Source organism: Lutjanus erythropterus, chromosome 19 (genome assembly GCF_056507025.1).
Source record: "Lutjanus erythropterus isolate fLutEry1 chromosome 19, fLutEry1.hap2, whole genome shotgun sequence".
Lineage (NCBI taxonomy): Eukaryota > Metazoa > Chordata > Actinopteri > Lutjaniformes > Lutjanidae > Lutjanus > Lutjanus erythropterus.
In genome coordinates, this window is record NC_139335.1 from 13,592,527 (window position 1) to 13,618,379 (window position 25,853).

The window sequence follows — 25,853 nt, forward strand, 5'->3', positions numbered from 1 at the left end:
ATGTTGTATTTGTTGCATATTAATGCATGTTGTGATTGGCTGCTACCTTGGCCAGGTCTCTCTTGTAAAAGAGATTTTGGGTCTCAGTGGGACCTCCTGGTGAAATAAAAAGTAAAATGAAATAAATACATAAAAAGTTGCACCGCTAGCTAAAAAGTTGACATAGCTCGCTCAACTGTCATTGGAGCACAGAGCTAAAAGGGGGGAGACTTAGGAATGGTCAATTGACTACGTTTACCATCAGCACTGACTGGACATCCGCATAAAAAGTGCTTAAGTTTCTCTTAAACAAAAGTAAACAATAATGTGATTCGGATCTGCTGCAAATTTTAATGTTTTTTTTTCTTTGCCCATCTTACACCCTTCCACCAAGTTTCAAAAAAATCTGACACATAATTTTTCTGTAATCCTGCTGACATACAGACAAAGGGCACTGAAAACATAACTTCCTTGGTGGATGTGAAGCCACGACAACCAAAAACACTAATTTAATTTACTTTAAAGATTTGAATTGCTTACATTAAATGCAAACGGTTCTTTCGCAAGTGAACGGAGAAAACATGATATCCATCAACAAAAATAAATGTGAGCAAATGCACATCACTTTGTGCATTTAAATGCTGTTACTTCTCTCTCAAATTCAACTAAACTTCACTGTTTCACAGGATCTCCTACAGAATTAAGGCTGATGGTGGTCGGCAGTAGTGGACCTTCGCAGTTTTTACTAATAAATGCCATACTTGGAAGGGAGGAGATCCCTAAGGACGTCACCAGCATTTCTGACAGCAGGAAGATTATTGGAGAGCTGGCTGGTCGACGAGTGGCAGTGATCAATGGACCAAACATCTATGACAAGGATATATCTAAACCCAAGAGGAAGATGGAGCTGAGAAGGTCAAAGTGCTTATGCATGCCTGGTCCACATGCCTTTCTTGTTGCTTTTGACATGGAGGCGATCTCCCTGAATGACATGAAAGCTCCCAAACTGATGAGGAAACGATTTGGAAGACACTGTCTGAAGCACTGCATTGTCCTCCTGGCCTATGAAGGAAATATGGAGGCAGCTGCACTGGAAAACAGGGTGCAGAAGACTGACTGGCACCTGAGAGAACTGATAGAGAAGTACGGCGGGCGCTTTCACATTTTCAGCAAGAACTGGAGGGATCGCAGCCGGGACCGAGAACTTCTGCAGAAGATGGAGCGGATGGTGGCCTCGTTAGGAGGGGGCTACTTCTCCAGCAGGACTTTCCAGAAGGCAGAGGAGTGTGTGAAGAAGGAGGAAAGGAGGCTCAGGAAACTGAAGGCAGCAGAAATAGAGAAGGCCTGGACCGAGCTGGAGAAGAAGTACATAGAGGAGGAGTTGTATCTCCAGAAGGACGCCTACACCGCCAGCATCGGGGCAGAGATCAGAGCCAAGGCTGAGATGGACAATGGATGGCTCAGAACGTCCCTGGCCAGAGGACTGGGGACGGGTCTTGTTGTGGGAGCTGTCGTGGGGGCACTGTTTGGCTCCATAGAGGGGCCAGGAGGGATGGTTCTCTATGGGATCATAGGTGGCGCAGTAGGTGGATCAGCAGGAGGAACAGCCCAGGTAGCTATCAAGCACATGGAGAACAGAGTGGCCCCTCCTTCCAGACTCAATTTTAACTCAATCTTCATCAATCGCTTCTTTGCAACTCCTCGTCCATGACAGCATGGTATTGTTTATCAGGAACAAAGTGAACTTTATATCAGGTGCTCTTTGACTGGGTTGCACCAACGAAGGTTAATTTAATTTAAGCTAAGATAAGTTCCAATCAGAGTTTGACAAAGCAGCTAGCTACAAAGTCAGTCTATTGAACCTACTCATGATGGCTCTGCAGAGAAGCTCTAAATTCTCCTCCTTTGAGAAAACCTTGTTGGTTGAATCAATGGAGCAATTTGGCCAAATAATATAAGATTAAAAAATGGACCGCAGCACAATGTGGAAAAAAGACACTGTGTGGAAGCAACAGGCCAACTGTTTTCATAGATCAGCTGGAGTGAAAGAAAGACGAAACACATCATAAAACTCAATTTGTTTGAGTCTTTCTTTGAGGAACTTAATTTTGCTCAATCCATCTCAAAAAGCCTGACATTTTAAAAAGTTAAACCTCCTCAATGTAAGTTTAAAGTTAATACTGGATCACATAAAGTAAAAACTCATTCAGTCTTTCTTAATTTCCAGCTAGTCTTAACGTTTGGTGCAACATAATTTAAAGTTGATTTAATTGGGTTTAAATATGAATCCTTGTTGGTGAAACCCAGCTACCTGTTGCTTTCTGCATTCTGCTTTCAGGCTGACCTGATACTACATTAGATATGAAAATGTAAAACTACCTTTAGACTGAAACAAAAACTATATTTGTTCTGAACTATACTAATGTTTTGGCACAGAGTGGCTTTCGGTTATTATTAATTGACACAAATGTCATGGCTGAACTTAACTGTAAATCTGTATTTTGAATAAACACACTGTAATACATTTCTGCAGTTTTTACAGCATGATTATTGTTAAATGAACACATGCTTACTGTATAATATGTATACAGTAAGTTTCTGTATACTTATAACTGGCAGGAGAATTTTACAGTAAATATATTAGTACTGTAAATCAGTTTCTTATTTTGTTATCAAGAAGGCAGAGGAGGGCCTGACTTTCCTCCAGTCCAGGTAAGTGTCACAAATAATGGGAATGTACGGCTTTGTGTTGTTGGCCACCTGCTTTTCACTGTGTAATTTTATTGCAAGAGTGATTAAATTCCTCACTTTCTTCAGCCTTTGACTCCAGCGAGGTAATGTCACATCATTATATTTGAAGAGTCAGAACTGCTGTTTGGTTTTTATTGTCATATAGTGAGGTCAGTTCGATTTGGTTCAATGTCAAATCATTGATCTTTGCTCTCTACATCTTGGCTCTTATTTCCCTCAGCTGTCCATAAACTACAGGTTATACTGTATGCACGGTTGCACAGTATGGATTTTTTTCAGCCAATTCAATAATTACCTAAAGGCCAATATTTATCAGTTAATATTTGCCAATACTGATCTGATCCTGAGTCCGGCTGGCGTCTGTTTGTGGACGTGGCATGGTGAGGCATTTTGATGTCTCTGCATCAAAGAGGAAATTGCTTTAACTTTAGCACAAATGATTGGCCGGCACCTCCTGTGTCTGCTGCAGATTTCAGGATTGTCACCATGCAGCTTTCTAATACAGAGTTCAGTCATGGGCTGCTAGAAGGAGACGTGTCCCATCAGAGTTGTTTTGTGTTGTTTGTGGTTCAGTCTGATGAGCTGACTGTGCTGACAGCTCCAGGTCACTCAGTTTTACTGGTTCAATAAAAACACATCACTGCTTTATGTGTCGACTAAATGCAATAAGTTAGACAGAAAAGTTATTTGTCATATTCTAAATTGCAGAATACATTATAAATAAATGGTGGTGTGATTTGCATAAAGGAAAATCATTTTTATTTTCTTCTGGCCAATACAGTTTGTATTATTTCAAAGACAAATAAATTAAGCTGTAAGTAAGACGTATTTTATCACAGTATCTGTGCCTTAGATATCCCATGTGTATGCATTAATAAAAATGATGAAGTGTATTTTCAAACATAATGTGAGACAAAATTAAATTATGGAAAAAAAAAAAGATTTAAAAATTTTTTGAGGCTCCCTGCAGTAAGTGAAGACACCCTAGGGGTCACAGACCCCTTTTGAAGACCAATACCTTAAATAATGTGCATCAGTGGCTATATTTACATGCACACTAGTTTTCCACTAATATTCAGGATATGACAACATTCTGAATTTGATAAAGTTCACGTAAACAGCATATTCTGGTCGGATATTCTGATTAAGACGTAGACTAGTATTATTCTGATTTTAGGAGCATTCTTTGGATATGTAAGCAGCAAATCCAGAATATGTGTCTGAGTTGGGGTTTTTACAGCAGCTTGTGACACAACATCTTCTGCTCTGTGCTGTAAGCAAACCAAATAGCCAGCAGTTTGCAGGACTGATACATGCACAAAAGAAAATCTCACATTTGTGATCGGAGGGAGAAACACGCCTATTTTTATTACATTATTTTAAATATTTGATATCATAAGCATACTGTCATGATTAATTTAACTCTATTCAACCAAATCAATTATACTCAGGCCACTTAAAAATATAGCTAAATCAGAATAGGAGAGCAGAAAGGTGCAGAAGTGCACATTAGTAATGTCTTTAAAAACTCTGTAATTGTTAAAAAAAATAATAAAAAGAAATGGATAATTGCACCGGAGGATAATTGATCATTTTGTCTTTGATAGATTTTCTCCGGATCTCTGTGAATTTAAGGAGAAGTGAGTTAGTGCTCCTGACTGTCATCCACGAGGAGGGGAAACGGTAGCCGAAAAAATCTACAGAGTGAGAGATCTTCACTTCCTCTTCTTCTATCGAGGTCGAGGTTCGGAGGTCAAAGGCAGCGACACACGCCGCTCCACATGTGTTGTTGTTTTTATAAGATAGTTTGTGATTCGCTGAAATAAACTGCAGTGACATGGGGAAGAATAAAAAGAACAAAACTAACGAGTCCGGAAAACAAGCGGATAAAGCCGGAAAACCGAGGTAACGTGAAGAAAGTAAAGCTAACTGCTAGTTAGCTGCCGCAGCTAGCTGTTATTAGCTCTCTGTGTGAGTCTGTAAAAGCTAGCTACTACATCTAACTTGTAAACATCATCTTTAGGTGAGGATACAAGAATTATACGACATGACCCCACACACTGAATTGCACACACACATAGCATTGAATGGGCTCTTTTTTTTTTATCATTTCATATTCCAGGCATTCCTTAAAAAAATATGAGTTGCCGATTTAGCAATCACATATATTTTAACAGTAAGAATGATATTTAAATCCTTTTGTTTTAAATGTACCCTGATGTAACCTATGCTTACAGTGAAGATGATTTAAAGTAATGTTTTAGGAAGCATCAAAGTGGTACCAGTTCATGGTTAAGACGCAGCTTTGAACCACCGCTTGGATCTCTCAAGGCATTTTATACATTATAGAGAAGGCTTTAATAAGTAATAAAGATCTGTCAGATTTTTTGTTGTTATTTGTGTGTGGTTCATGTCTTTTACACTAAATGCCTGCACTAAATAAAGCATTTTTGGTAGAATCATACAATTTTCAGGACTTTCTTTTCATACAGTTTCATTCACTCATTCAGACCATATTGAAAACTGTTGAGTTTGTTCAAGCTGCAATTTAGGGCTGTAACTTATATTTATTTTCACTATTTATGATTCTGTCAAATATTTTCTTGATTAATTGATTATATCCATCAAAAGGGTCCATCAGAGTTTCTCAAAGCCAAAGATGACGTCTTCAAGTGTCTTGTTTTGCCCACAGCTCAAAGATATTCAATTAAATGTCATAGAGGAGAAAATATTTATTTTTGAGAAGCTAGAATCAGAGAATTTGGACTTTCTATTCCTAAAAAATGATTCAAAACTATTACTCGATTATCAGAATAGTTGGCAATTAATTTAGGAGTCGGTTAATAATCGATTAATCATTGCAGCTTTACTGGAATTTGTGTGTCACTTTATGACACTTTATAATACTTTTGGACAAATTGTGAATGTGTCATTCCTTTGTTGCCTCCTCACCTGAGTGTGCATAACGTGGACATGTTTGGTAGAGTACCAAGCAGTTGCTGATAAAAGGCACAATAGTTTAGGCATAAATAAAAGTCTTCAGACCTGCATTTTTGTTGGAATTTTCAATAAAGGCTGCGACCAAAAATACCTTAGAGCCTTTGATTTAAATAGGCAGGGAAACCCTGAATGTGTTTATAGTTGTGCAGATCTGGGCTGAGATTTTACTCTGTGAGTGTCAGGTTTCACTAATTGTGTGTCATTTTTTAGCTATTAAGAAAAACTGTAAGTGAGGTCGTGTACCTGCTTTTAACAGCTAATGTTTGCTCCACTTTTTCCCCACATGCTGTCTGGTCCGGAAACTTAAGTGATAAGAAGATCAAACGAGATGTTAAACCCAAGAAAGCCAAGCCAGACCACCTCACAGACATCCCCTTTAGGCTCCGAGAGATAATGAAGAGCAAAGAGAGAATGAAAAGGGGACCTTTAAAGGCTAAAAAGCTAAAAGAGGGTGAGTAGAAAAGCATCTTATATATATATATATATATATATACTATCCTTCATGTGTTTGTTTATAACCAATGAGGAATTTTTTCTGTCTCTTCAACCATCTCCCATAAAGGCAAACCTGATTTGAACAGCGGAGAAATACCTGCCTTACATTTCAGGCGGGGAAAGAAGGAAAGTGTGAGAGCGTACATGCAGCGCATGGAGGACGAGACAAAACACATTCTCTTCCTCACCCAGAACCAAGTGGAAAGGAAGCCTGAGCTGGACGCAGACAAACAAGAGGGATCCGCAGACAAGGGCAAGTCTGAGAAAAAGAAGGAGTGAGTACACAGCTTTTTTCTTCACTGGTGATCTGTATTTGTGCTGATACAGGATGTCATTGAAAGGTGGGGCCAACTGGATGATATGTCTAATTCATTTCACTTTTGCTGTCCTTCTACAGGCATGATAAAGTCAGATTACAGAGGCTACAGCAGAAAAAGTTGGACAGACAGGAGACCAAGATGGAAAAAGAGATGTTTGTAGGTAATGAAAGCATATTCGTCAGGAACGTTTCCCCCTACAAAGGATATGAAGGAACAACGGTTCCATTTGAGGATCATCAGGATCTCTGCTGCATCACTAACTAAATATTTTCTAACAATCTAAGGAATCCACAGAGTTTATGTTCTTTATCAAAAAATATATACTGAATAGTTCTGGATTGTGGACAAAACAAGACATTGGAGGACATCATCTTGGGCTGTGGGCAACACTGATTCAACATTTTTGAATCATTTTATAGACCAAACAACTACTTTATTAATTGTAAAAATAATCAACAATGATGACATTAGCTACCTGGAGCTCTGATCATCATAATTTTCATTTTCTCTAAAAAAAAAGATCTTAATATCATGATAACGTGACACTAGTTGAGGTCTGTACCAAACAACATGTTTCTTACATCTGGAGAACACGATCTGTGGGCCAGAGCACCTCTGCAGCACTACAGCACTTCATTATAATTCTGTTTTGTCACACATTTAATCTTGCAGCTCCTGAGATTTTGATATCGCATATTTTCGATTTTGATGACATTTTGATTAATTGTGCAGCTGTTTTTCTTTTATTACTACGCACTGCACGTCATTACAGTAGCTTATCAGTGGTAGCAAATTCCTGGTGGCTGAAAATTTGTCTGTCCACTTCAGTCCCTTCAGAATTATTACTGATGACTGATATGATTGGTTGTTTTTGTTCTGTAGATCATGTTCCCTTTGGTGAGGTTTCAATGGCCCCGCCGACTTTGAGCGCCAAGCCCAAAAAAGCTCAGGTCAAACCTCAGGTAACTTGCTTTGCACTTTTATCACATGTCATGTTTTTAATCTTAATGGTTGAGAAAGAGGTTAACTGCTTTTTTTTTTTTTTTTTCCTCCTCTACCGCCATCATCCAGAAGGCATCCAGGGAGCTGCTCCTCAACTCTCTCCTCGGCCACACCGTGACCTCTTCACATGCCTCAAAGCCCTCCATGGCCCGACAGAGAATCATGGAGGAGGAGCGGGAGCGAGCAGTGGAGGCCTACCGTCATTTGAAGAAACAGAGACAGCAGCAGCACGAGGCCAGGACCGCGGGTCTGGAAAAACTCAAGAACCTCCAGTGATGTTTCATGTCAAAGATTTACGAGTTTCTGGCTTCTGTCAGCTGTGAAGTTCAGAGACAAGATAACCATCAGCAGAGTGTGCGCGTTATGTAACTCTGGAACTGAAACGCCAGCGGGGGAGCTTAGCATAACGTAGTTCACTGTGAGGGATAGAAACAAACATTTGCATCCACAGACCACAGGATGAGGCCAGTGGATCGGTGGTTATCATCCTTCATCTGCTGTGTTCAGTGTGACATGTTCAGCTCAAAAGAGAAGAGTCTTATAAAAAAGATGAACTGACCACCCCTAAATAAACACATCCACGCAGCAGACTTCTGTTGGTTTTCACCCTTGAAACTGTGCGTTCATGAATATGGTAGACGATAAAACCATTCAGGCTTTATCTTCAGGCCTCTGATTGTTTGCTGTGGTTCCACTAGATGGCAGTCTACCAATACAGAGCTGGTTCCACATTATCTGTGTGAGGAACTGACTGACATGTGGACTGAATTATTTTTCAATTAAGAATGTATATTTGGTGTATTACGTGTGTGAGTTTATTGCTGTACTGATATACCATATTTCAGTTTGAGGAATTGAGCAGTATTTTTATATGAAATGCAAAAGCATGAAGTTAATAAAACAGGTTCACTATAAGGTCTTTTGTAGATCGTATCACATGAAAAAGTTTTCCCAGTTGTGTCTGCTCAAATTCCCATTGTTTTCTTGAGCATTTTAAAGGGATAGTTTTGATTTTTTATTACTATTTCTTTAGTAAGGTTGTATGAGGTACCGGCAAGATGCCACATTGTAACATTTTTCACTTTTTTACCCAGCGTTTTTTTTTTTTTTTTTTTAACCTACATATCATAAACCACATAAAGTTTTCCAGTCTCAGCTGTAACAGTGTGAGTTATGGATGTTCAACATCATAAAAAACAGCAAATGAACAATATTTCTGTTGAGCAACTGTTGATTTTATACCAAGAATGTGATCAGATGATGTTTAAAACATAATTATATTATTAAAACTTTGCAGATGTACCAGTTCGCGCATTTGTGTCCTTCCTTGTTGACAGTACATTAATAACACCCACCTAGTTAGCAAATTTGACTGATGGACATTGTAAAAATACTATTTAATCCTAATCTGATTAAGGATATCATTCAATGACATCTGAGGAAACACAGAGGAGCCTTTTGGCCAATTCTATGCATGCATTTTGGGGAGACTCTGTGTAATAATGGAATAATAATAATAAAATAGCAATTTTACCTTGCAGAACACAGGATTTGCTGGTTTGTTTGTGTTACTGTGTGACTTATGTGAATCTAAACTAATCCTTGAAAACATCACACTGTCCCTTTAAGGACTTCTATTTTCATATTGGCTGAAAAACATGAGGTTCGACTTTAATTCCTAACCCGACACGGCTGATGAGAAAACATTTAGTAGCTGTCACAGAGCTTTCAACACATGACATCATCGTCTTTGAAGATCATATGATCATATTTTTCTCAGCTGTGGCTGCAAAGGTCAAGAATTAACTTTGGACCTCTGTTTAAAATCTGCTTTATTGGCCAAGTTTTTCCCATTTCTCTCGCTGGACTTTTCTCTCACTGGAAGAGGAAGTCACAGGACTACATGTGTACAAATTTAAATTGAATATAAAGTCTTTTCATACCATGTTTCCCTTTGTACCGCTCTGAGAGCCTGAGACCTGGGACAAATAAATCACATCAGCCTTTTTAAATGCAGAGCCCTCATTAGAGCCTGGCACAGCTATTTACTTTTCTAATCCTTAAAAGGTTTACCCTCATGAACGAGGCCTTTGTTTAAATATTGCCCCGTGAGACAAACTGAACAAATTCAGAGATGCTTTGTTTGACAGCTTCATCTTTCAAAGCATCCTAGATCTAAAAGCAAACATTATATTCATAATATTTTTTTTGCAAGAGTGATGCACTGAATAATAGCACCAGATGCTATTAGTTATTAACACTGAATTCCTGTTGTCTGGTCTGTGGGTTCGCAGTCATTCCTGTTCGATTGGCTTTTCTTTTTTTTTCCATCTGTGTTTGTTCACCGAGGGTTGTCACAGTGACAAGGAAATGCGTTAAGCAGGGACAGCTGCTTGTGATTGGTAGGGCTGACTCCCCTGAGCTGAGCTGGTCATGTAACCACCCATGTCCATGTGCACGAGACAGCTCATTCACATTACCAGGGGATTTAGAGTTGCTGCCTGTCAGAGAAAGATGCTGCTTTTGATTCCTGCTCACATCACTGGTGATCAGGAAAACAATGACAAAGTAAGACAGTACGGGCGGAGGGTGGTGTCTCCGTGGATGCAGGCACCGCAAACACACTTCTGGTGGGTTGTGGATGGAGCTGCAATGAGGATTTACTATTCTGATAATCAATGAATCATTTCAAATTAAAAATGTCCAAATTCTCTGATGTTAGCTGCTGAAATGTGAATGTTTTCTGGTTTCTTTACTCCTCTATAACAGTAAACCAAACATCTTTAAGTTGTAGACAAAATGAGACATTTTAAGACTTCACATTGTTCACCATTCTCTGATGGACTATGGACCAAACAACTAGGCGATAAATCAAGAAAATAACGAACAGACCTAGATGTGGTTGATTGTTGAAACTGATTATTTTTGAATGAGTCTGTGTATTGTTTTTTTTTTTTTTGTGAAAAAAGCATAGTCTGTCTTTAAGACAATTTACCCACCATTTTTTTCCTCTTACCTGTAGTGCTATTTATTTTATCTAGATAGTTGGAAATTGCACATTTCCTTCTGAGCAGTGATGGGTGTAGTTCTGTAAATAGAAAATAGTTGAGCTCACTACATAACTCACACTATACACTGACAACCAAATGAATGCATGTTGGAAATGCAAAGAACACATTGTGTCAAACGTCTGAATGCTCTATTTTGTTTACATTTGGATATATTTTACCTGTAAAATCATGTTGTTTGACAAGACTGCACTCCCTGTCTGCATGTTTTTTTGCAGCTCTTTGCATGTACACATACAGAGAACCAAAGGGTGCAGAGTAAATTGTCAACAGTTGCCCATGTTCTCTTTTCTGATCTGTCTCATTTCCAGTTGGTGAGCAATTTCCTCTCTGAGCGAGTACTCGTGGCTGCTGACAGTACAGGATGGTGGGAGTAATTGAGAGAGAGCCTACTCAGCCTGCTGCTAGGCAGCGACCGCTCACTCTGAAGCTCTTACAGTGTGTATGTGAGTGAGCCTGTGTGTGTGTGTGTGTGTGTGTGTGTGTGTGTGTGTGTGGGACAAATTATATGTGAATAATTGTTTCTCTCCCTGTAGAGAAAAAGAAGAACTCATCATAAGTCGAAGCAGTTATCCATGCTCATTCATCTAAAGCTAATCTGTCCCTTCATAATAATGTTTTGAATATGAATCATGTTTATTTCAACACCATATACCCACAGTAACATTTTAAAACTTAATTCTTTCAATAATTAAATCACATTCAGTCACTGTGTGTGTGCTTTTTTTTTAAAATGAAATACTCCATCATCATTGACTGGGTTGCACCAAAGAGTAATTTGTTTAACTTTAAATTACGTCGCACCAAACTTTAAAACTTGCTTAAAATTAAGAGCTCACTTTTAAACCTTGGTTTAGTTTTCCCTCTAAACTGAGTTTAAATTAAATTCTGTTGCACCATAAATTTCATCTCCAGTGTGAACTGTGATCCAGTAATAACTTTAAACTTAAACTTGAGAAAGTTTTACTTTTTAAAATTGCTGCCTTTTTGAGGTGGATTGAGCAAAATAATCAAATTTGAAGAAACTGAATGGATAAGCTAAGAGTTTTTCTTCTCTTCTCTTCTCTTCTCTTCTCTTCTCTTCTCTTCTCTTCTCTTCTCTTCTCTTTGGTCTTCCTTTCAAGTCTTTTTTTCCCCTTACTGTGCAGTTGTTGTTGTTGGAGCTTCTCTCCTGAGCCATCATGAGAAGGCATCGAATTTTATAGGCAACTAACTTTTTAGCTAGATGAAGAAACCAAAACGGCAACAACCTCCTTTATGCTTACTAGGTCCTGAGAACACTCGCTTTAATTTTTTATTTTCTTATTTCAATTTGGGAAAGCAAGTCTCTCCATGTTGACTGAACTCTATTTACGCACACAGTATATAAATTCTGCCACTGGGGTCTCCCTCACATTAAAACAATAACAAAAGAGATTATTGATGTTGTGAAGTGGCTTGGGATCATAGGATTTTTTTTTTTTTTTCACTTCTAAGCAACCCCTTCAACAGATGAAAATCTAGTTTGTTAGAGTCCAGCAATGGCTAGCCAGAAGTGCATCATTACCTTGAAAAAAATTACGTCTTTCTGCCTTTGAGCATTGTTAGAAAAAAAAATGGGATGATTTAAATACACAACATGTCTTATCTTACATTAAAGCCACTGCAAGGAACTCATATTTTGTTGATTTTAGAGCCCTCTGTGGCCAAAAGCGGTAGTGTTTCCATCGTAATAACGGCACACTATTATGTCAAAAATAAAATTATCTAAGTAAAAATCTCCTGACTCTTTTTAAACTAGCTAATGCACAACTCACTGTAACTCTGCACTGAAAAATGTTAACTTGGGCTCATTTCATCTGATTTCACAGAGAATCTGACCCAGTTGCAGACATTAAGAATAACTATAGAAATAGAACTTCTCACTGATCATCCATTTTAAATTGAAACTCTTTCCAAAACTCCTTATACTAACTTTAAGTTGTTGCTACAACCCAGTCAAAATTTAAATCTACTCAGTGGATGTATTATTGGATTTTACAGTTTGTGCACTGGAACACTAATAAATTATCTCTTTGTTTGTATTTTACAACCTTATTTACTTCAATCCCAGAGAGCCAGCCCCACATGTGGCCGCAGGTAGCAGCTGTTAATCTTTATCCAGCCACCATGCAGTATGTAAATAAGTGCTGTCGGCAGCGTACATGATGATCCCTGTTACACTTCCTCTTGCATTCTGCTACATCGGCCTCCTCATGAGCTGTTATCTGTTACAAACATCCAGCAACCACGCAAGATTTAAGTAACCTTCACAGGTTTAATAAGTTAGAATTTACACCTTTACATAAAATTACATTTTTATCAATCCAAACTCTACATAATCATATGGCTCACAGAAGAAGTCTGAATTACAACATAATTTCACAAGTGACCAAAGTATAGTATGTTTTACAACAAATTACAGTCGGCAGATTTATGATAAGAAGAACATACGGGTGAGAACTAGGGATGCACGATGTTGGAAATTTGCTGAAATCAAATATTTTCCATCACATTTTGACCAATATGATGTGATACTAATGCATGCACATGTTTTTTCCCCAACTAATTGCAGAGAACATGAAGTCTCTCCTGCAGTAGAATTAACATGTAATTATGAGTACCTTTACCATGATGGCCAACTGGCAGATGCAAACATTAAATATAATGATTTTCAAAATGTACACATTCACTGTGCAAAAAAAGTAAACCACTGCTGACAGCTGGATGGTGGCTCTTGAGATGTGGAGTTTGTAGTGTGTAAGCTCGTTGAATGCAATTTGTCCTGACTTTCAAACATGTGGTTAATGGTCAATTTTAACCCAGACCATGATCTCTCCTTAAATCTAACCAAACTGCGACAGAAAAGTGAAAATAATTTGAAAAAGCTGATGATAAAAAGTCAACAATAAGCCTCACGTGGTCTTTGCTTAATCAATTCATCCATCACAACCTGCTCCTAATGAGAACCTTGTCACTCTTTATAATATGTCACCTGACCTCCTACTCTGACAGAAATTATGTGCGCATAATTAAAGTGGGCTGTCATATTTCATTTTAAAGCCTTCATCTTCAATTAGAGATGCACCTGAATACAAATACGTTTTTCAGGAAAGCACAAATAATGCGATGGAAACAGATATTTTGTCGATCCGAATTATAATTATTATTAGGGGGAAAAAAATTGTAAAATGTAAACCAGTAACATTAAAAGTACTACTTTTTCCTTTTGTCTAAATACATTTTTACACAAGTAGTTAACTTTAATATTATAATAATATATTATAATATTAATATATGTATAATATATTATTACTCTGAACTGGAGTAAGATTAACATAAGAAACACGGATGCAGCATCATTGAAGTTTAAAATTATTCCCTTCCACTGAAGGATATTTTTATATTTTCATATCTTTACTGTAAAGAGTTCTTATTTCCAAGGCAAGTTTCAGATTGTTCAATGTACTTAAATGTGTGACGGTGGGGTTCATAAAACTTTGTTAAAAATGCAAATAAAAAGAGAGATGAAAAGCACAGTTAGAGGAAGTGGAAGTATATTTCATAATTAATTACATGGTAATATTTACTCAACTTAATGTTCACAAGGCGCACCAATTGTATTGTCAACAAACCTTGAGGTTAATATAAAATAAAACAAAACATTTGCTCGTTTAATGTAACTTGTGGAATAAATCACACCCACTTCCCATCTTCTGTCTGAATACAGAGTCAGATAATGTGTTGGCTGAACAGATACTGATTCAAATAATGACGACTGTGCGTCTCTAATGACGGACTGATATTATCGTGCATCCCTAGCGAGAACACAATAACGACTTTGAACATGTAACAGTTGTGTTATAGAGCTTTGAACTCTCTACACCTAATCCTGGTCCTCCACCATCAACCTACAGTAAACCAGCTGTCACCTGAACATTTTATACATTGTTCCACTTTGGGATTAAGATTTTGTAGAAATATCAAAAGTAGAGACAGAGCAGTTTTTGGTCTTTCTCTTGGCTACAAGTTAAAGTAAATGCTTCCCCCATAGAGACAAATGCATGCCACTCTGTCTCTTGGATTATTGACTTTTTGGGAATTGAGCTACAAGTGAGCAAAGCCATATATTTTATATTTTACAGTAAATGTTTAGGACGCTACCTCCCTACCATAAAGTTAGAATGGAAATGAAACAGAGGGGCTGAGGCACAACCTTTCCATATGAATATCATTTTGACAATGCATACTGTGCATTAGCATTCATAAGCTGCTCGTATCCGATATTGTCAGTGCCTTTATAATCTTTGATTTATGACACTCAGCCCTTGTGCAAACAAAACAGAAAAGTTGTTGATATGAAGAACTCTGAGTAGTAGAACAAACCCCTGATGGAGACTTATTTCATGGCTGTAACAAACGAGTGCGCAGGTGACTCTCGACTTGTCCTTAAGAGGGTAAGGACTCGGTTGAACGAGGCAGGGAGCTGTCACATCCTGGACTCAAAGATGGGGCTCTGGCTCGAGGGATCATCGCATCTTGGTCCATCTGAAGAAACGCACAGGGAATAGATTTTTATTTTTTTTTGCAGATGTGACGAAAGAGGAGACATTCTGTGTGTCAAATGTTGCGTACATACTGACCTTAGTCAGACCCTTGGCAATCAGGGCTATTTCTGTGGGCTGGTACACACCACTTCGCAGACCGTTATAAGCACCATATGGAGACATTGGCTTTGTGGGAACTGGTAAAGAGAAGGCAGAGGATTGGAAATTAAGTGTTGGTTATTATCAATGGTCAAACTGAAATTTTGTGTAAATCCATGTCAAATGAGCTCGCGCCCGTGAGAAGTCAGCAGTGTTTCTGGATGTTATTGATATATGACTTTCTCTTTGCATAGTAGAGTCTTAACTTGCACTTGTAGATGCAGCAACAAACTGAATTTACCGTAAAAACTATAAAATTTTTCCAAATCATTCCAGAGCCCAAGTAGCATCCTTTTCACAGTTCTGTTTTTTATGCAGTGCAGCATGAGCAGTCACAGTTACTCAGTGTTGGTTTTCAGCCTTGCCCCTAACGTGCAGAGATTTCTCCAGATTCTCTGAATCTTTTAATGATACTATGAATTGTAGATGATGAAATCCCCACATTTCTTGCTTTTTCGTGTTGAGAAACATTCTTTAACTGTTGAACGATCATAGGATCACCACAAAATGGTGATCCTCGCTCCATCCATGCTTGTGGACAACTGAGCCTTTGGAGGATTCGCCTTTCATTACCAAAATGTGATACTATTACCTGTTACCAAATAATCTAAACATGTGTTTTTTGAGCAGTGCACAAATTTCCCAGTATTTTGATGATACGTAGATCATGCTTTTGTCCCAAAAAAAATTAAGAAACACGGTTTCTGAGTGGCACATATCTAGTTTTATCCTGTAAGTACATTCCCATGGGCGCTGCCAGACACTAGTGAAAGAGCGTGTGTGTGTTTTATAATACAGCTATTATTTTGTCTGATTATTTTTTCCCGGCAGGAATGGGATCTCGTGGATATATTTTGCATGGGAAGAAACACCCAATTCAACATATTCAACGGACAGAGCTACAGTAGTGCACAGTGCCAATAAACAATTTTTTCAAACGCCACTGAACCGTTGACACTGAATAACAGTGGATGATGTTTCAGGTTCATTCACGAACAGTTTTGCAGAGCATCAAAATGAGCAAAGTTGACACAAATCTAATCTGTAAATCTTTGTGTTTTTGGACCATTTTCTGTAAATATTATTTTTTCTCCTCACATGGCTGACATGTTTTCAGCCAAACATAAAACATGCAACAGAATTTTTAGTGACTTTTTGTCAATGCACTTGACCACTTTAAATTAAAAGTATAGAATTCCTGAGAACTCAACACACTGCAGCTTCAGAGAACACATGCAAATAGACAAAACACAACCAAATGCTGGAAACACATGTCTGTTATCGCTTGTGCTACTCTCAGCTGTATATGGTTGGTGGAAATATTTTCTTCTTGATTTACCACTCATTAAATTATTTTTTTCTTTATAAGGGTTGCAATTTTGAGCATTTTCCTTTCCTTACAATTGATCTAAATGATCACCATCTATATTCCATAATCATTATGATTAATCAGATTTTTAAAAAGTTAGGGTTATTTATTATTTTTATTTAAACAATTCAAGCAGCACATTAGTTATGTGAACCATTAATTCATGAAGCACAAACAAGTTAAACAAACAGAATAATAAAGCAATAAGGCTCTCACTCAAAACAGCAGCTTTTACCTTACCTTTACCTTTAATGTCAAATGGGGGTGCAGTTAGGACCATTTCTAGAGTAACAAGGCAGATTAAATACAACCATGAGGAAGCCTGTGATCTCCAGAGAAATGGTACACAAAACAGACATGAGCGGTTAACAAATTTTGATCGATTGAATTAAGTAATTAATCAATTAATTTGTTTAATTTGCAGTGTGCTGAGCTCTCAGGGTCACCTTATAAAAGAGATGAGCAAAGACTGTAAGGAAGAATTCAAAATAATCCCCCGTTCTGATAAAAAATAAGAAAAGTGACGTACCATTGTTCAGTGCTGCATGAACAATAATGATGGTTATACTGACAAATTATTATAGTGAACATTTCAACATGTTGCAGATTGTTGCTCTTGTGAGTTTCAAGATTATACATGCTACCAAAATCTTGGTTCATAGAGACAAACAAAAGCAAAACTGTTGCTGCTTTTTACTGTCAGCTCGAACAGTGTGCTTCATTACGTCATGTAGCTCACTTGTGCTTGTGGGTGGGACCATACGTGCATGAATAAATCATTTAATTTAGTGCGGTTTTGCTGATTCATTCTGACTTTTGATTCTGACCTCTAAAAACCTCTGTCACTGAACAGTTTGTTGGTGCATCCACAAATGCAAAACATAATACGAATCAATGGAGACCCTGCATAGCTGAGTACTTGAAGTTGTATATCAAGTCTGAGAAAGAATTTCACTTTGAATAACTTTTGTTGTCAGATTCCAAAAGCTTACTGAGTGTTGTTAAAAGAAAAGGAGATGTAACACAGTGGTAAATATGCCCCATCCCAACTTTTTTGGAAGGTGCTGCTTGATATTTATAAAAAAAAATCAATATTGTTAAACAGTTTGAACATTAAATATCTTGTACTGTGCAGTGGTTTGGGGTTTGTATTCATGTTAGACCATGATGTACCTGTTGGAGGCTCGTCCATAGTGAACGCTTTATTTTCAATGTATGTGTTTTGCTGAGGTGGCTCTGGCTCCTTGAGGATGTTGTCATAAGCCAGACTCCTGGCAGGATAAACATCTTCATCATGTGGCTGCTCCTGGTCTGGGTCCTCCTGGGTTAGTAAGCAGATCTCTGGGATGGTGTAGAGGATGAGGAACACCCAGGCATTTGACACCACAGCTATAGCCAGAGTAGGGTCGTCCCAGCTGGGATTCCCGGTCACTCTGTTCCCATGGAGGTACATGACAATCCAAGCTACCCAGATAGCCAAGGTGAAGAGCCCTGTGACCAGGATGAAGGCTCCGTCTCTTCGCCACTGCTTGTGCTTGTGTGTCAGTGAGGGCACTGACATCAGCACCGCAGCGAGCAGCAGAACCATCACATAGATCAGAGACGTGACAAAGTCCTGGTTAGCAATGCTGCAGGACAGGTCGGGGACATTGACAACTCCAGGTGGGCTCCTGGCGACAGTGATGATGAGCCACTCAGTGTTGATGATCACCTCAACAAGCCACAGACCCAGGGCTCCCAGGCATAACATCCAGCACCTCGGCCCTTGGATCCGCCGCTGCAGCAGGGCGAGCCACAACCCATGCATTGCCAGGCAGGCTAGACAGCCCGAGAACAGTACTCCAAAGAGGAACCTCCGTGCAGAACAGCTGGTGGAGTACTGACCCACGATGAAGGCAAAAGTGAGCCCAAAGAGTCCCAGAGTAAAGATCAGAATCCCTGCCTGCAGGGCCACCATAGCCTTTCTCTTCTTGTCTGTCACAAACGGTAATGAGGCCACAAGGATGACGAACAGAACGAAAGAAGTCACCACACCACCAGCAGCTACGGCCTCCACCACGACCCCCCACACTGTCGTCAGGTCACACAGGTTGTAATATATAGAGCTTATACTGGGACCACATCCATTTGGAGCTTTGGCCATGGCTGCACTGCAGGTTATTTAATGCTGCAACAAAAATACCCAGATTATTTTAAGATGCATGCAAATACTATTGTTACTAATACTATTTATCACAACAGGAGTGAAAAGACAGACAGAGAAAAGATGTTTACAAACCATTAGCACAATAAATGAACAGTATCCTGGAGTGGAGTTGTACGATATTATGCTAAAATTGCTCCCCATTCACTGTAGTCCCACATTAGCCGTCTGCCTCTGACATAACACTCTGCGTGGGAAGCTCAAATGTTCTTCTGTGTAGCACGATACAAATTTGTCTTTGCTCACATGTGCAGAAGTGAAAATGAAAATCTGGATGGACATCAAGCCATATTTCAAGCTAAAACAACATGTTTGATAACACATCAGCTGCAGTTATGCAACAGCTAATGTTAGCACTCAACCTAGCTAATGTTACAGCTTGACAGTGTTACACAATATGATACGTAAGATGCAAATTAATTCTGAAATATCAACACACATCTTGGGCATCTTTATCTAAGCCTGGATGTGAAATGCTCTGGATGTGATCAAGTTTGCAATGTATGCTAACATTAACATTAATTATCTTGCTGTTTCTGCTGCATATGTCTATGTAGTGTTCATACAGAATACATCAAACACAAAAGTGTTATAAGTATGATAAGAAAAAATGGTTAGATTTGAAGGTAACATTGTTTTGTATTCAACTTTCATCCCAATTATTTCCCAACAGGTCAAACTGATAAAATTCTCCTCTTGCAACAGTTGATTATAAAGCAGCAGTGGAAAAGTAGCAATACTACAGTGTAGAAATACTCTTACAGGTAAAAGTCCTGCATTATAAGTTTTTCTTGAGTGAAAGTATAAAAGTATTAGCATTAAATGTACTTTAAGTATTAAAGTACAAAAAGTAAAAGTATTCATGAAGTATACAATATTTCACAGTCACATTATAATTATTGATTCATTCATGTGCTCATCACTTTCATGTGGCAGCTGGTAAAGGTGGAGCTAATTTTAATAGCCTACTTTATATAGAGCTGGATAGCTTGTAAAGTTCCACTGGAGATCAATAAAGTACATTAATACGTCATAACTTGTTTCAGGATCATAGTTTGTAGCTATTGTTAATATGAATCTGTAAAGTAGTCTAAAAATATTAAATAAATGAAATGGAGTAAAAAGTACAATATAATTTGGTACAAAGTATGTTTGAGTTGTAAATTAAATTGTAGAAAAACACAATCTTAGTATTTATTCAAAGTTTTTAGTGTACTTTTATGTGCTTAAGTGGAACAAGTTCGCTCAAAGTGCTGTGTATGTATTATTTCATACACATGCTCATTAATGAAATTAATGTTTACATTTGTCCCACTTTTTCAAATTACACTTAAGTACAGCTTTAAATAAACATAAGTGCATTTTTTGTAAGCACTGATCAAAAATAAACTCACCACTATAAATATTTGCAAATTAAGGATGCTTTTTAAAAGTACACTATGGTACACTTTACAATACAATTAAGTATTTTCTTGTAAGTGCTCTTAAATACCATTAGTACTGTCAAATTATAGTACTATATACTACTTTTTCCCTGGTTAAAAAGCACTTTGAAGTCTTCTGAAGTAATATTACAAGCCTATAGTGACTTCTTACCTGGACTGATGACAGTGAGACGCTCCAACAGGTGACTCAGGTAGATTTACCCACCTCACAAAAAACAAAACAAATATTGCTTCTGTTTTCGAGTATTATCAGGCTCCTTACCGATGTCTTGATCAATTTCGAAACCTTAAAATATTCACTCCATAGATCCACGTGTTTTGTTTGTTTTTTTTTGTTTTTTTTTTATTCCCGGGAGTAATCAAGGACAGTCAGTCCTCCATCTGCCCACTCCTTCTCTCTTGTTATTGAACCATGTTATAATGGACTCGGTCGCATCAAAGCAGTTGTCCTGTGGTACAGTTATGATTATTCCGTGAACTTTCTCTAACCACTCCGTCTCTTTACCCTGCCCTCTCTCGTGTGTTTGCAGCTTTGCATATTCTGGGAGATTAGGTGGCCCGATCCAACCTGCTTATTTGTTTCAGGCAGCTTACATCCAAACAAAGGGGCCACTCACTCACCTCTCAAATGAGACATTTCCTCTTGTATGTGCAGGCTGTGCAGCATGGACTGAGCTGTGACCTGTGTGCCATGAAGAGGCTTTGATTTCAAACGCATTGATGATTAATGGCTTCAGCGGGTTTAGTGATTAGATCAGTTTAGTGCTGTGGTGGGAGAAATAATCTATTGAAGCTTTTTGTCTTCATTTACTATTTTTTTTTTATGAATTAATGAGATAAGTTTTTTTTTTTTTTTTTTTTGACGTGGAGGATTCTTTTCGGTGTAAAACAAAAATTAGTTTTATATCATTAATTAAAAAAAAACAGCCAAATGTTTTTTTTGTTTTTGTTTTTTTCTTTTACAAAAAAATATTAATTTAATATACATTAAATCATTCGGAAAAAACAAACAGGTTGGCGTTTTTTACATGAAAAATTCTCATTAATTCAGATAAAAAAAAAAAAGAAAGTGTTTTCACACAAAATATATCTATATGCATTGAAAACCTTATCAGCCAAATAAAGTATCAAAAATAAAATTCTGACATAAAATGTCCCCGTGTGTTTTACTATTATATATATGATGTTTTTGGATTAATGTCACTACTGCTTAATATGTATGCTGCATTTTACTGTTGTAGATGTTTATGGTTGAATTACTGTAATTTTAACTGTTTTATTTAGGGGAGACTGGGGAGTGTTATAACAACCAGGCTAAACCTGGTAAAAATATGAAATTAACTTCTTTCCCATTGCCAGCAGACAAGTTTGCCTTTCTGTCTTCTTTGTATTTGACGTTAAGTCACATGATCTGTGATTGTGTTGTAGACATCCACTAATATGGGTACCATGTATCAAAGTTTGAGAAAGCACAAACAGTTACTGATGCTCAAACAAAAATTGTTACTGCCATCCCCGGTTTCCCTACCGTTGGCTAGTAATACATACTGAGACTGTCATACACATGTATTTGTAGCATCCTGCTTTCACCTTTGTGACATTGTGCATTTTCCAGCCAATCCAAGAGGAGTTTTGAATTGTTTATTTAGCTATCAAGAAGAGGAATATTATAAAATCATGAGGAATACTTAACGATTCAATTTATCACAGAAATTCTCATTGAAAGATACTGGATGGAAAAAATATGAACAACAACAATCGGAAAAGTGCCAAGTAACTAAAGCTGACAGACAAATGCAGGGCAGTAAAAAGTACAATATTTGAAGTGAAGTGAAGTACAAGTATGAAGTTGCATAACATGGAAAAATAAATACAAATAAAATGATGAGCTGCTGCAAATACAGCAGCTTCAATTTGACAATAATCTTACTGTATGCCATTTATCTCAATAACTGAATTAATACTTCATACATAAACATATACAGGAATCTTTGAGACAGAATAATACTTGAGTCACCTTTCTCTGTGGAGCACTTCAGAACAATGACCATTAGTCTGCAGAGCCACCTGGTGGAAAATATTGTTACAGGAGAGTTGCAGAGTCCTGTGTTACATAATCAAATCAGATTACACAACAACATAGATCTTGCTATTGATCTGTTGTGGGCCATGACACTTAACAACCATTTGATTAATAGGGACATTGATTGATGTCACTGATGTTTTTTAAGCTTTTAAATCATCTCTACTCAGTGAAATGGAGAAATATTCTCAATGTTGTTTTTTCAGTAATTACACATCTATTAAAACACTGCCATAAATAAGACATAAGATGACATAAGACATTGCAGTCGATCTTTGTTATTGTGCCTAAAAAGATGGTTAAATGTCATGGGTTGTTGAAGGGACAATTCACCCCCCAAACCAAAAATACAGATTCTTCATCTTAGCTGTAGTGGTGTTCATCCATCTGCATTGTTTTGGTGTGAGTTGCAGAGTTTTGGAGATATTAACCATAAAGATGTGTGCTTCCTCTTGAATATCATGGTACGAAGTGGTTCTCAAAGCACCAAAACATTACACTTGAAAAAGATGAACACCAGTGTCTCTTTCCAGAACTCATGACCAGGTCAAGATAATCCACAGACCTTGCTGTGAGCAGTTTCACGTAGTAACTACTTTATTTCTGCAGAAGAATCTACCAGAACTACTTTCTTTCTACTGGAGAGAAAGCAATTCCAACATGAATGATTTCTGGAGAGAGATGCTGGGGTTGAATTTTACAAATGTATTTTATTTGCACTTTGAGCACCATAAGCCCAGTGCCATTGGGGAGAAGACAGAAATCTCTACAGCTCAAATCTCAAAAACTCAACAGCTCAGACCAAGACAAACTGTAATACTACAGGTAAGAGGAAAAATAAGTGTTTTTGATTTGGGGGTAAACTGTCCCTTTAACAGATTTTAGGAGAGACACATCATGATATACAGGAGTTGTCAGATGTCAGATCAGAGAATATCAGAATAAGAGCATTATTTCATCTCTTAAGGAATACTTTTGAGGTATTCATTTAAGCCTTGTCTTCTTGTTTGTCTAGACTGGGTGAATATTTAAAGTCTCTCATCACCTCTTTTCCTCATTTAGTTGTGAAACTTGAAGTTAAGGAAAATACAGTGTCACAAAGAAATCAAATAAGCCTAATAATACAATTGCTACACTGAATTTAGTGCCTAAGTAGTGTATCTTGGCAGACGTGGAGATGCTTGGAAAAACTCAGAAATAACAGTGTTTCTATGTATTTGTGTTTTATAAGTTTTTTTGTTTGCTTTACTCACTGGACTCTTGATGCGTTCAACATGTAAAATGTGTGTTTATGCCAAAGCTGATCACACTTTTATTTTTACTGTTTTACAGTACACTAATGAGACATAACAAGCCATGCCTTGTATCAAATTAGACTTACACTTACAGAACAGTTCTGTTGTAATGTGTCCTTAATTACCTTCTGGTAACATATAATTAAGTATAACTGTGCCTAATACAGAGCATATTATTTCTAGTTTTTGTCAAATTTTACACAAAATACAGCTTGTTATGTCATATTAGTGTACTGTAAAAGAAAGTGCAACCCAAAAGTGTTGCGTGTCATGTTTTGGAGACCTGATTGGCTAGTCCATGCCCTCCGCGTCCAGCACAAGAGTAAGGTCATCCAGGACACCTTGCCAAAGCTAACTCTGGCATTCGGCCTGCTCTCAGCGTACTGTTTACACTGCGTGATGGAGCCCCCCGCGGTGCATCGATCCCTCAATGGATGTCGTCCCGAGGGGTGCTCTCAAAAACCGAGCAGCTCGTCGATTCGCCCCTTTGCATTGTGGTCCTGTGAGCAGATTCTTAATAGGAGCTGATCTCAAAGGAGAAAGCAATGTGACCTTAATGAAGGACATGGCCTTTTCATATGCACAAAGAGGGCTTTGGATTCGTTCTGCTTGCATTGTGTAGCTAACCAACAGATACCTGAAATGTGTTTTAGTATACAGCTGTACTTTGCTGTAAACCAATCTAAGTCCAGTATCTATATATGTATCGAATACAGTGTTATACAACCAGGCACAGACCACATTTCTCATTATTTGCATCCATGCAGGTTCATTGCATTCAATCTTGTCTGTGTGCATCTGGATCCACCTCCAGAAAGTCAACAAATAGAAGTTGCTACCACATACAGCATGATCCTGTGCCTTCTCTGTGTTGTCTCATCCGGTTTGTTGCAGCAGGCTTCATTAGAGCACCTCAGGAGCTCCAGTCTCATCTGGGAACCTGTCAGGTTATTCATAGCTGTGGCTCAGGTTGGGGTCTCACAGGACGTCTCTTCTCCTGCATTTTTACTGCAGCCTGGCAGCCCTTTGGGCTTCACCACAACCCAATTCCCTCTGAAATGATGTCTTTCCTTGTCTGTCTCTCTCTGTAGTGGGCATAGAGCTATTTTAAACACATTTTTGTCACACTGCAGCATGTTAGTGTAAATATTGTGATTGGACTAATGGCCTGTTCAGATGCAGTGATATATCCATACTAAGCTTATCTTTTTGGGAAGATTTTAACGGGGATCTCAGTATTGACTGACCCACCCCTGACGGACAGATCAATGCTAACTGATGGATGCTATAAATGACACTGTAAACGTCTCTTTGAGCCCTGTGGTCATGGCCAGAAGCGTATGTATTGTCATTGCTGTCATTTCACATTGAAGTATTCTGTGCGTTATTCTAGGATGTGTGATTCTCTCTTGTCATATGGTCTGTTTGAGTGATTACAGCATTTCGTATTGATTATCATAGTATGTTTCCTGTGAGCGGCAGACCATTAACTCCATATCCAGCAGAATTTGTATCACACACATTCATTAAACCCTCTGCCCTCTATACGGTTTGTGATGCAACAGCTGCACCTAAAAGTAGTTCATAATAATGATAATAATTTTATTTGTATAGCACTTTTTAAACACTTTTTAAGCTTAAGCATAAAGTGCTTTCAAAAATAAAAAAAATGAAAGAAGTTCATATATAAGTAAAATTTGGATAAAAGAAATAAATTCATAAAAGGCATTGAGCATTAAGCAGGTAACCACATACAGTGTCTAAACAGACAGAATTTAATTATAAGATATGATCTCATAAGGCAGATGAACTGTATGACGATGTGATATGGCACTTGGATTTGATCACACGCGGCACTGGTGGACTCAAGGTGGCATTCACCCCCATATTTGAAAAAAATGCAGCAGTAGTGCCCTGTTGGATGCTGCTGTGGTAGATAAAACATGATAAATGCCATCTAGGGTCCCTTTCCAGCAAAAAACATGAAAAAGGGCATTGAAACTTTTGGCACAATGGTGCCCAACCGCATACAGCTGGTGCTCTTTATTTTTTTAGTCCCTGCCCTCCAGACAGCCTCAATCCAGCACTGATGCACAGTGACATTTACCAAAGCTCATTT

General features: G+C 37.9%; 3 protein-coding genes across 3 annotated transcripts; 2 read left to right on the plus strand and 1 right to left on the minus strand.

Moving 5' to 3' along the window:
- The first annotated feature begins 677 nt into the window (after nt 1-677).
- On the plus strand, nt 678-1,774 carry LOC146309450 (GTPase IMAP family member 7). Its single transcript, XM_084744893.1, has one exon. The coding sequence runs from the start codon at nt 689-691 to the stop codon at nt 1,688-1,690; it is 1,002 nt and encodes a 333-aa protein (XP_084601019.1). The 5' UTR covers nt 678-688; the 3' UTR covers nt 1,691-1,774.
- Nucleotides 1,775-4,426: 2,652 nt separating this feature from the next.
- Nucleotides 4,427-7,868, plus strand: ccdc137 (coiled-coil domain containing 137). The gene is made up of 6 exons (XM_084744108.1): nt 4,427-4,635; nt 6,039-6,181; nt 6,278-6,500; nt 6,623-6,705; nt 7,428-7,507; nt 7,617-7,868. The coding sequence occupies exons 1-6, from the start codon at nt 4,568-4,570 to the stop codon at nt 7,821-7,823; spliced, it is 804 nt and encodes a 267-aa protein (XP_084600234.1). The 5' UTR covers nt 4,427-4,567; the 3' UTR covers nt 7,824-7,868.
- A 6,970-nt stretch (nt 7,869-14,838) lies between these two features.
- Nucleotides 14,839-21,189, minus strand: LOC146309452 (G-protein coupled receptor family C group 5 member C-like). Its single transcript, XM_084745155.1, has 4 exons — nt 20,508-21,189; nt 17,882-18,875; nt 15,277-15,377; nt 14,839-15,181 (listed from the first exon to the last, which is right to left on the minus strand). The coding sequence occupies exons 2-4, from the start codon at nt 18,849-18,851 to the stop codon at nt 15,083-15,085; spliced, it is 1,170 nt and encodes a 389-aa protein (XP_084601281.1). The 5' UTR covers nt 18,852-18,875; nt 20,508-21,189; the 3' UTR covers nt 14,839-15,082.
- Between the last annotated feature and the right edge of the window lie 4,664 nt (nt 21,190-25,853).